At 40.6% G+C, this 12,939-nt stretch overlaps 1 protein-coding gene across 2 annotated transcripts in view; it reads right to left on the reverse strand.

Annotated features, from left to right (window-relative positions):
- Nucleotides 1–505: 505 nt before the first annotated feature.
- Nucleotides 506–12,939, reverse strand: part of LOC102459043 (FERM domain-containing protein 3) — a 202,675-nt gene continuing 190,241 nt past the window's right edge. For both annotated transcript variants that reach the window (XM_075931758.1, XM_075931759.1), the window contains one exon: nucleotides 506–3,210. In XM_075931758.1, the coding sequence (XP_075787873.1) occupies nucleotides 2,612–3,210 (599 nt within the window). In that variant the 3' untranslated portion in view covers nucleotides 506–2,611. The remainder of the gene's footprint in view (nucleotides 3,211–12,939) is intronic.

Raw genomic sequence — 12,939 nt, forward strand, 5'->3', positions numbered from 1 at the left:
ATATCCAAGCACAAACAAGTACACAATACTGTACCTATACATTCTTCATATTCCAACTCTCCTCCTTCAGCACTAACTACAAGATTGTTTCTACATGTGTGGGTATGTATATGTCATACAATGTATGTTTGTATAATATACACAAATAGTGTGTGTATTACACAAAGTTCCAGCCCCATAAACTCCCAATATTGTAAAAAAGTATGTTATGGGAACTCCATGTTTCTTGGTGGAATTCATCTTATAGATCAAAAAAAATCTCCTGTATGGTGGTAGAGACTTTAAAAGGCCAAGGCTGTATACATATACAGTAAAACACACATTCTCTTTCTCCCCTGCATTTACTCCTACATATCTCCTTATTGCACTATCAATTCTCTGAGGTAATCTTTTCCCCATGCAACTTTACCATTTTCTGATAGAATTAAATCAAACAAAACAAATGCTCCTTTTTCTGGAGCTCAATGACTTTACATAGACAAAACTACACTTTAAAACACAGCACCTAACTTTTTATAATTAAAGGACTTAATAAATAGGCTCCAGAATGGAACCCTGTCCCTGTATTCTAGCAAGCTGCCAACCTTCATAACCATCACCACCTAGAACCCCTCAGCTGACACATTTGTTTTAGGAAACCATTTGTATGAATCAGGTCCTGTTAAGGGAAAATGTCTACTTTAGCTCATTGTCAAAAATTCTATTAGGCTGGATGATTCATGTTTAAGGGGAATGGATTGCTTAGCTGGACATTATGCAAGATGACATACATACAATAGTGATTGTCATTGGAACCAAGCTAGTGACAAAAGATAGAGGAGAGAAGACTAAATGGTTCTATGTAGTCTCTGTTCTTTGGGAAATGGGGAAATAACCCAAATGGTCACAATGGAGAAGAGCAATTACTAGGAGCTATGATTGTTTTATCCTTGAAAGATGTTGTAAAAGAAAAAGAGGAAACAAATTCTCCCGTGGGAATCCCCTCTGTCAAGCATAAATGATTCTGAAGTGTATGAATTAGTTACAATATGTATGTACAATATGAAAGACTCAAATAGATCTCTAATTTTAAATATATCTTTATAAAGCACGCAAACATTATGAGGTGAAGTTGCAGTCAGTACACAGCCAAACTTCCATTGGCTTTAATATGAGTTTTAGCTATGTTAAGGCTGAAGGATCAAGCCTAATGCTTTTGACTTAAAACCCCCCACAAAACAATCCTATATGATGGTGCACCAGTTTACAAAATACTACTTCTTTGCTATAACATTAGGATTGGTATGGGGGCTCCTGCTGATTTTTCTAAATGCTAATGTTTTGTGTATATTCTCTGAATAATATTGGGAGCAAATCCTCAGCACATTAAAATTACAATTGACCCCAATGACTGGAGTCCTATCAATAGGGAAATAGTATGAGTACAATGCCACACATACATGGTAAGACAGTCAGCAATACAGGAAGCAAAGATATTAAATGCTGATCCTCTGAGATGTGTTTCACGGAATAATGACAAAAGGAATGAAGAACCAAGATATTTCTCTTAAAATATTTTTCCTTTCATTATGATTCAGTAGACTATCTGCATGTCAACTATACAATCTAATGCCTTGATTTTTAAAGTATTGTATATTTTATGCTCTAGCCATTTTTAAAAAGTAGGTTACTTATCTACCAATATAGCTAGATATTTCTGATTCAACCATCTCTTCATCTTTCCATGTTATGTACAATAATTCATATTTACTCGAAGGTCCACCACTGTCTGGCAAAACTTACTTACACTATCTTGAATACTTAGCACTGATTGAAATGTAAGATGACAGGACACAGATGAAAGTGGATTATTTTCTTTAAAAAGTTCACCCCCTTTAGCTTTAGAACTGCACCATTAAAAACTTTAGGATTCTGTGTCATTTCATCTCCCCTCACCAGCATCGCCCCACAACACTTAAATAAACGTCCTGTATTTTTTCCAAACTGTAGGCCATCTTTTATATAGTTATAATAAACTCAATTGTCCAGCCAAAATATTTTTAAAAAATGATTGGTAAAACTTTAAAAAATCCCCTACGTGCCCTTGTGCATTAATTTTACCAATCTGTACATTTAAATAATGTCAGAAGTCATATTTTGCTAAAAATTTACCAAAATATTTTAAACACAAAATATAAAAACAAAAAACAAACAAAAAACCCAGCATAAACATTGCTGATATAGGCATTGGTTAGAAAAAACTGTTACACCACTAAGGAGTATATTCAAAAACATTTCTTCTCGGCTCTGCTATCACTAAGATTCAGAATATCATGGCTTGTAATGTTACAAATAAACCCTAGTACCACCCAGTCTTGTCTGATACAATAGATGAGCAGGAAGTCAACAATGCAATAAAAATAAGACCTCTTTGTGGTTATTTAAAGGCCACCAGATAAGCCTGTAACTAAAGCAACTATTTAAGTATGAAAAACAAATGTTAAATCTTGAACAGTCTATAATGGTTTGAAATTGAAGGTTGCTACCTGCTGATGGCCCCATGGGCATTGAGAAGCTCGTGCTAACTGAAATTTTGAATATAGCCCTTAGTTGTATCATATTTCTTTAACGTTTAAGAACTTCCCAGCATGTCACGAATGAAGTTTATTTTGCAAGCCACCCACTGCCTAAGAGGACAGTAATATTCAATGTGAAACTGCTGGAACTCTGGCGTCTGACGGATTTCATGAAGAAAGGAGATATCAAGGTCCGACTCCAGGAGGACAAGGAGGAGTGGGAACACAAACAACAATAGTCCAAGGCCTACAAAAAGAAGCCTGGAGAAACTCTTCACAAAGGCGTTTACCTGTATGTTGCTCATTAGAAATTCATAACTACACCTAAGTGCTCTACGGGCTTCTTTCAGTTCCTCTTCCTCAGCAACCAAGAATGCATTTTCATCCACTTCCAGTTCCTCAAATGAATCTGTATCTTCTCTCTCATTCTCTGCTCTTAACGGGGTGTCAAAGAGCATGTCTATCTCATTATCATCAACTGGAGTGGGCAGCAAGCTGGCACTTGGGTTGTACACCAGTTCTGAGATAGTTAAAGGTTCCTCTTTGATCTTCTCTTCCTCTTCGATGGCGAGATCCTCATTCTCTCCGGCATCCTTAGATGGGGAATCAGATATCATGGGTACTGAGATTTCATCTTCCTTAGGCAGCTGGATACCTAAAGAATGGAGATTAAAAAAAAAAAAAAGACTCAACTTCCAATGTAAAAGACAAATTCATCCTTTCAGTAGGATCTTGTATAAGAGATTGTACAAATTAAACGCACTTTCAGAACACAGCAGTGGAAAGAAGATTCCACAATCATCTGCTTATAATTTGACTGAAATCAGTAAAGTTTTAGTCAAGTTTAGCAGAAGAGGAGCATCTTTCACAGGAACTTAATCCTCTGAAATTTGAGTCCTTTTGATTTTAGCATATATAAATTAAGACCATTAATAGTTGTGATTAACTCCAGCACATAGAAATCAGAAGGAAGTAATTTCTTTTCTGTCAGAAGGCAGACTTCTAGTAATCCATATAAACAGGTGTTACTGGGATGCATTTAGGAAAATGTAGCTCCACCCTTTGTTTGAAGAGAGACAAGAAAGAAATAGGGCAACACCTAGAAGTTGGGAAATGCAATCACTATAATTCAACTACAAATGTCGTAGCATCAAGACAGGTTATTATAACAACAACATCTTGTAAACGAAACATCATAGAAGGGGAAGAGGGCTGAGACAGATACACAGCAATGCTGTGTCCAAAGAACGTGTCCCCTTTTCCAAAAAAGCTGAAAAGCAGACGATCTCTTTTGCAATCCCTGTAAACCTCGTTCTACAAAGTATAAGGGATGTGTCAAAGCGCCAAATTTCAGAAAAGCCTCTTTCGAAAGAACGTAACTTTTTCCGATTTAACTCTGCAGTCTAGATGTAGCCTAGGAGATTATGGATAAAAATGGATGGATACCCTGTGTCTTCATGGAAATAATTATCTCAGATGTCTGTCTGCTTCCTTCCTCATCCCTCACTCACCTCTGTTCACTCTTAGTTCTTGTCTTATCCCTCTTTCCTTGAGGCTTCTCTCTTTTCCATCCCTCCTCCCTCTCAGTCTCTTATTCTTACCACTCTCTCCCTTTTTCTTCCTTTCTTGAGTTTTCCATCTCCCCAATCCTCTGAAGTCTCTCCCCCCACAACCCTCTGTTTCCTCCTATAACGACACTATATTGAGTTGGCACTGACAGCAGCAAAGTGAAAGTAATTTAAGAATCCCAATTTCATAAGTGCTCTGAGTCCTAATTATTACATGAGAGCTTCAAAAATTCCAGTGTTTTCGATCACTTCAATCTACTATTAGTAGCAGAACGGAGGAGGTGAGCAGTGGAAAGAAGGGGAATCAAACAGCAAGTGGGAATCCTGAAGGAGTCAATAGAGATGTGATAAACACAGAAATACATTTGAACTTGGAAATAAATTTGAACATAAATTTGTTCTAACTGCTCTTTTACAGATGGATGACATTAACTGCTACTAATAGAACAACCCACGAACTATGATACACAAGAATGTGTGGTAATCAAGCTATATATATATATATATATATATATATATATACACACACACACACACACACACACACACACACACACACACACACACACACACACACACACACGGCTCGACAAACCACGGCGAGAGCTACTCGCTAGCCCCACACCACACATGCGCCAGACCGGTGCGGCACATGCACGCCGCACCAGTGAATGGGGCACACGAAGCGACCGGCTGAAATCTACTTGCCATGGGCAAGTAGAATCAGCGGTTTGTCAATTTTTATATTTTTATATATATATATATATATATATATATATATATATATATATATATATATATATATTTTCACACTGGCGTGGCGCGCATGCGCAGCACCGGTTTGGGACACTCGCGCAGTGCGGGGCTGGTGAATAGCTCTTGCCGCGGTTTGTCGAGCCTTGGATATGTTAGAGTGTGTCTGGTGGTCCTTGCTCTTACCATCTAGGAGGAGTTTTTGAACAGACTCACAGACAAATTTGGTATGCAGTTTCCTCTTGCTCCAAACTTAAAGCAAGGTCAGCATTTAGTTGTGCCAGGAAAACGGGAAATGCCTAGAATGGGACCCTTTTCTAGAATTTGAAAAGGGAAGGGCAAAGAGGAGGCACAATACTGAGAGTGTCCAATGGGAGCAGTGAGCCCACAGGGGAGAACAATACAGCAGAGGGACTATTAGGGGCAGCCATACCAGCAAGAAACTGGCCAGATGTACACAAGGCTCTGCAACTGAGCAGGTAAGTGCCTCCTGCCCCAAAACAGTGGCCATCCCATGGCCCTACCCAGGAGTGTTCCTCCCCCTCAACAGAAGCTAGGAACTATGGCCCAGCCTGCAGGCTGTGTTTGTGAGGGAGGGAACTGCTGCAAAGGGGAAACTCCCACAACCTGCCCAACCCTACAGGAGGGGGGGGGGGGGGCAGCCCAGAGCCTGTACCCCCCCTAAGATACTCATCCATCTTCTCTATCCTGCCCTGACTCCTGCATCTCACGCCCTTTTAGAACATAAGAATGACTATACTGGATCGGAGGAAAGGTCCATCTAGTCCAGTACCTTATCTTTTGATGGTGGCCAATGCCAGATGCCCAGAGGGAGCACACAGAACAGATAACCATCTCCTGTCATCCATTTCCAGCCCCTGACAGAAGCTAGGGATACCATTCCTACCCATTTTGGCTAAGTAGTATTGATGAACCTAACCTCCATACATGTATCTAGTTCTTTCTTGAACTCTGTTAAAGTCTTGGTCTTTTCTGAGCCCCTCCACCCACCCCAAACCCTGTACTCTGAACCCCCTCTCCTGCACCTCACCTCTTGCACTTAGCCCCTCCACATCTTTCAGTCCCCTTCCGACTCTTGCAGCCCCACCCAACCATGTGCCCTGAGACCCATCATTTTCAATTAACCCTCCCCCCCATAATTGTAACTAAGGACCCAAGCAACACCGGGTATATCGGCTAACAATAAAATAAATACACTTCCACAGTATAGTTTCAGCAAATTTGCCTGGCACTGAAATTAGACTTATCAAGCTATAATTGCCAGGACTGCATCTGAAGCCTTTTAAAAAAATAAAATAGGCACTATTTTAGCTATCCTCTAGTCATCTGGTACATATGCTGATTTACATGATCAGTTACATACCATATTTAGTAGTTCTCTAGTTTTATATGAGTTCCTAAAATGGTCTTCAAAGAATAGTTCTGATATCCTGAGGTTATAAGTGAAAAGGGGGTTATATTTTCCATTTATTTGCATATCATGTTCTCCTTATAGTGTAAAAACCTATCAAATCGGAATGGTAGTGTTTTATAGCTGCTTGGGACAGCACTTACTCATTTGTGGACTCAACCATTCTGGAAACTTGCATTGTCCACTTACTTCAAGTTAAAATTCCAATCCTATTAAAGAATACTAGCCCTGCATTGGGGGCTCATTACAGTTTGACAGTCATGTCATTATGGCAGAACATGATTTAAAATTTTGAGTTTTTTATCAAATGGTATGAGAACACACTGTCAAGATATAGAAATGCAAACATTATGACATTATGCCACAACAAGATTTCCAGCAGATTTTACATCATCTTAGAAGTTGGCCCCTTTGCTAGTGTTTGAATACACTGGATCTGAATGGAAGGTTAACTAAATCGATAAGTCCTGTTAAGAGAAAATCCCTAACAAACTTTGAGATTCTGGTGAAAGAGATGGAAAAAAAACCAAAAGTAATCTTGGAGCCAATTTTATGTAATTTAGTCTCAGTCACACCAGGGAATTTTTTGCACTTCCTCATATCTGAACCCTATTTTATCTTCAATTGTATTCAGCCAGGGACAATATATTATTAAATAATTATATTAAAGTTTTCGGGGAGGTTTTACAGTCCACTGCTTTTTCAATACTAATAGTTTTTTTTTAAACTATTAGTATTTGGATTAAAAAAAAAACCCTCTAGGTTATTATATTACATCCTGAGAGTGCTGCTTCTTTTGTTTATGCTTTGTCTACTTTAAAGACTCTTATATTTAGAGTCCTGTGCAGATATAAAATTTGTATCCACATTTGCATCTACAAAAATGAGCCACAGATACCTGCATTGACAGGCGCAGATGTGGATACCCGCAGATATAAAGTGGATATCTTCAAATTTGCAGGGTTCTAGATACGAAATATGTATCCACATCAATATTTGCAAAAATGAACTGTGGTTATCCATATCCACATCTGCAGATGTGATACCCACAGATATAAAGTGGATGCCCATGGATTTGCAGGGCTCTACTTATTTGCTATAGATAAAGATCCTTTCATACATGTTACTGGCATCAAAATGATATCACTTTTATTTGCTATATTATGCATATAACACAAAGATTTGCAACATTTTGGGCCAACTGTACTAGCTTTATAGAATAAAATCTTATTGTACCAGCCTGGACCCAATTCCTCCCTGCAGCTATTTATTTTATACTCAGAAACAATTTGAGGTGGCTTTAAACCTAATTTCCACAATTGCAGATTAAAACACGAACAGTTGACTAAGAGGCAAGCAAACACAACAGCAGTAGTACACTGTGCACCTAGACCACTTGTACAAGCTAACAATAGCACTTTAACCTTCGTGTCTCCCTGGTCTGCTGCGGGGAAGCAGCTAGTGCGGGGTTACCTCACCCCGTTTGTAAGTAGGGATCCGATGTAAGTCGGATCCATGTAACGCGGGGACTGCCTGTATAGAACCCTCAGTGTCATTTCTGTAGAATCACTTTCTGGATTACTCAAAACAGTAGTAAAGTAAAACAAAACAAGCCTTCCTTCTACTAGATGATCAGGTTGAAAATTACTGAAGCTATGTGAAGCAACCAAAATAATGGGAGTGAAATCCTGACCCAACTGAAAGTCCCACTGATTTTCATGGAGCCAGTATTTTGCACAGAGGCCAAAAGCAGTCAGTTGTTTGATTGTTCTTAAACCAACTAAAGAAATTGCTGAAGAACTGCAAGAAACGTATACTATCTCAAACCACCAGCATTAATATCAGGGCTCAGTCCTGCTCCAATGAACTCACTGACCAAATACCGATTGTACTCCAGTGAACAGTTGACTAAGAGGCAAGCAAACACAACAGCAGTAGAACACTGTGCACCTAGACCACTTGTACAAGCTCACAATAGCACTTTAACCTTGATGCAGTGCTGTGCTAGTGAACAGAATTATGACCTTGCTAAGGGTGAAAGTATGGGTGACCTGGGCAACAAGAATGCACGGTTACTTAACACAAACTTCCTTTACAGTTGGCTCAAGTAGAATGGCAGCTACATGAGAACTCCACTACTGCCCCTGTGTTGTGGTCTCAGGGTTGAAAGTGAGTCGATTTCATCTCAAGCCTGCATACATTTTGGTCAGTCTTTCATATCTACCGCACATAATTAGCTAGCTGCCTGTTTTCCTGTTGGGTAATTCCAGGGTTTTTGTTTTGGTTGTACTGAAAGCTAAATACCACTGCAGTGACCAACTCTCCTCATATTTTGGTGAGTGCTGAAATTGTGCAAAGAAGCTTCTCACAAGAAGCACAGGCAGGCCAAAATTTCTGCCTGAACTGTAACTGATGCTGCAGTTCTCTTTGCAGCCACTGAAGGCTGCTGCAGGCTTTGGACTGCAAGTGCCATGCCTGGTGCTCTGTTTTCTATGCCCTGCAGAGAGATCACTTTGCTCCACTGATAGTGCTGCCTGAGACTATGAGGCAATCAAAGGAACAGGGAGTTTTGTCTGCATCAGCAGAGGCAGCTCTCACCTGTCCTCTCCCTCTGTTCAGCATTAAGTGGAGTGAGGGAAGCAAAGCAGACCATACTGTAAAAAAGGGAGCCCAGGACTCCAGAGCTAAATCTATACTACAATGCTCTTCTGCAAGAGGAAATGCAAATGGAGTGCTCATTTGCATATGTCGCGCTCTCATTTGCATTTTCTCCTCGGATCCCTTTTGCACAAGAGCCGTTCTCTCTCATTCTTGAGGTCTCTTCCAATCCAATAATTCTATGTCTTCACACATCAACCCTGACCTCTCTCCTGTAACCCATGACCCCTCATCCCTGCCCACAGGCCCCAGCCAGAGCCCTCACCTCCACACCAATGCCCCAGCCTGGAGCCCTGTCCCATATCTTGAACCCCTAATTTCTGGCCCCACTCAGAGCCCATCCCTACACCCAGAGCCCATCCCTCCCACATCCAAACCCTCTTACACCAGCCCAGAGCCCCCTATCATGCCCCAAATCCCTCATCCATTTTTTGAGGAAGAACAGCTCTTTCGCAAAAAGGGGGGTTTTGCGCAAAAAGGAACTGTCTACACCGCGCTTTTTTGCTCAAAAACCTCTTGCACAAAAGGGATCCGAGGAGGAAATGCAAATGAGAGTACGACATATGCAAATGAGCACTCCATTTGCATTTCCTCTAGTGGAAGAGGATTGTAGTATAGACATAGCCCAGGAATATGTTTCTCCCCTCCCTCCAGCCTCTAGGGACCCAGCTCTCACTCAGCTGCCCTGTCCCAGAAGTGGGCATAGGCTGGAGACAGTGATGCAGGTGAGATAGAGGAAGTATCCTAGGAGGAGGTACATAGCATAGAATAGAGCATGCACTTGGCGGAGTCAGGCTGACTGGAGCAGGGGGCTGTCTCCGGCAGTAGAAGCTGGACAGGAGCAGTGTCTTGCAGAAGTAGCAAGAGAAGACAGGAGGCAGCAAAGAGAAGGGCACAGATGTGAGAGCAGAGATCAGTGCATGGGGAAAGCGGCAGGTGGGACACCATCAAAAGTAAAAGGAATAAGAGCGAGTTTTAAGTCAATTGAAGTATTTTGGGGGATCTCTCTCGTGATTTTTGTGAGGTTGCAATACTTTCCCTGAATATCAGTAGGTTCACCTAACAAGGACAAATTTCAGGTAGGTCTGCATTTCTGCATCCACAGAAATCATGAAAATAAGGGCGCAAAAACAGACAAATGTACATTTCTCCTGGCCTGGTATGGAAGTCCACAGCAGCTCCTTCCCTTCTGGGGTGAGCCCAGCCCATCACTCCAGATCAGTGTTTCTCCACCAGTGGTACGAGTACCCTCGGGGTACTTGAGAGAAGTCTGGGGGGACGTCAAGACAACTGAAATTTTTAGAAAACTGATTTTTTTGTTTTAAGTTTGACAGCACTATTATTTTTGTACTTTTTACACCCCAAAATTTCATTGCCTGCCCAGCTACAATTAAGTTGTTTAAACAAATGTGTTGCAATGGTAGAAGAAAATGTGTGTGTGTCTGAAAGCTGTAGGTACTGGGGGTACTTATAATTTTTTTTTTAAAAAAGGGGGTACTTTATAAAAAAGGTTGAGAAACACTGCTACAGATGTTGCAAGCTGCCACATGAAGTCACAGCACCACTCAGTTTAGGCCCAGCCCTTAAACCTCAAGGAGCAGTCAGTCCAAACACCACACATTCACATTTGGCCCAGCAGCATCTCCTGTCACGACAGAAGAGCAGCCAGGTCAAACGTGAGCGGGGCTGTGACCCTGTACGCCAGGCTGCAATGGCCAAGTGAAGAGCCAGGCCCAGCACGGTAAGACAGGGGCCACCACTGTAAGGTGAGTGCTTGGCTGGTTCAGTCACCAGCCTTCCGAGTCTCTCTGTACCCAGTCAACATTATGCTACCAGCACTGTCTGCCCCAGCACTGCAATGAGTGGTTGGTGCCCTCAGTAGTTTAGTATAGTGCATTCATTGCATCAGGCAGACATATCTACCCGTTCCCGCTAAGGATGTAAAATCCAGTTTAATTGGTTAACCAGTTAAATGTGATGTTTAACTGGTTAACCGACTAAAGGGGGGGCAGGCTGCAACACCGCCCTACCTACTGCAACCAGGGGCCACTCTGGCTGTCTGGAGCAGCTCCTTCCTGCAACACACCCACGCTGCTGCAGACAGGGTCTACTCTGGACAGGATGGAGTGCTGCTGTTCACATGGGCCCCATGGGGGTCAAGCAGCCCCCTACCCATGGCAGGCTCTGATTCAGCCCTACCGATTAACTGGAACTGGTAAGCATCACCCACTAAGGGTGATGCTTACTGGTTAACCTTTCACATCCCTAGTTCCCACTTCTATATTTAATTGATACAGGGATTTTGTGGAACTTTACCAGTAAGGATGAATGCCATACAAGCTGTACTGTTTTAAATCTACATGGTCAGAAACTAGTTTATATACCACATGTTCCAGCTTAATGACTGCACTGGCCACAAGTTCAGCAAGAGAGGTGATTTGCACACACTCAGGCTGCTAAACCACTGCTTTTTTTTGAATGTACAATGACCCAGGCCATTCACTCCCCTTGCCATCCACCTTGGAATGTTTCTTGTATTAGGGCATCCTGTTGGGAAAAGTGGAGGTGGGGAATCCCACAAAAGCCTGCTGGACTGGGGGTCTTATGGTCTCTCTATAACCTCCATATACTTACTACAGCAGCACCAAGGCATGGGTGTGATTCAAGTAATTCTTTTGAAAATTTAGGTTTTGGTGGGATGAAGAAAGCTTTTAACAATTCATATTAATAGAAATATAGCTTAAAAGATAATCAAACAAAAATACATTGTTCTAAGCAACTGAAAACCAAAAAATTAAACTGACTGAAGAGAAAGTGAAAATGACCAGTCAATTTACATAGATCTTGCTGTCTGAAGTGCAATAAGTAAACAGTATCACAAAAAGTGGTATTATATAAAATTGGACTTGATTCTGACCGCATCTCTCTTTCACATTTAAAATTTGTTATTTCCATGAAGTTAGTCTTGAGGTACATTAAAATGCAGCCCATTAATCAATGGTACCCCATTAATACATTGAATAAAACCTTCAATTACAGAAAAATAAACCCAAAATATATTGGATTCAATTACAAGAAAAATGACATGAAAAGGAAATCAAACTTGGTCAATCATAATTAGTGAAATATCAGCAATAAGCTAAGAATAGTCATTGCTGTACTTACAGCTATCATTCAAGAGGTTCCTAACTGCTCATTTCAGGACCATTTTATTGTTTCTAAACTTATCATTGGTTTATATCTTTTTTTTCTTTCTTGAAAGGCTACAGGAATAAAAAAACTCCACTTACTCATTTTTGCTAGCAATTCACACTTAAAATATATAACTTATTAAATAATTTATCCAGTGAATTGCATTAATCTTTTGATCTTTTCCTTTTTCAGCTTTAAGTAGTTCTTCCGTCTTTCTGCCCCATTAAAAGTAGCATTCTGGCATTAACAATACATTTTGCTTCTCTCAAAATGATCTATGTTTAGTATGACAAGCTACAAAGAAAATCTGGAAACCAGACTTCTGAGGTGTCCTAAAAGTAGCTAAATATATATGAATGAAACTTACCAGCACTTTTAGCTGTGATCCTTGACCCATGTCTCAGCAAGCGAATACACACATCTTTGCTACAGTGGTTAACCATACGCAAATGAATACTTTTCCTGGTTTGGATTTTTACCAGACATTTCACCATACTGACTATTATATTTTCTATTACAGCCTTGTAAAACTACCACCCATACTGGCTTTGACCTTTCACTAAGTTTCCACGGTGTTTTAAAGGACTAAGGCTGTCACTCTGAATGAATCAAATGACAGGCTTCTAACATGACCAATAAAAATAACCCATTAGGGATCAGAAGGGGAGGCTATTTTTAAACATTTCCAACTGTCTTGTAACATACAATGGAATATCTTCAATTGCAGCTTTCACACTTAGCAGTTGTTAATAAAACAGCTGAATTAAACACAAAAATAAAA

This window comes from Pelodiscus sinensis, chromosome 6 (assembly GCF_049634645.1).
Source record: "Pelodiscus sinensis isolate JC-2024 chromosome 6, ASM4963464v1, whole genome shotgun sequence".
NCBI lineage: Eukaryota > Metazoa > Chordata > Testudines > Trionychidae > Pelodiscus > Pelodiscus sinensis.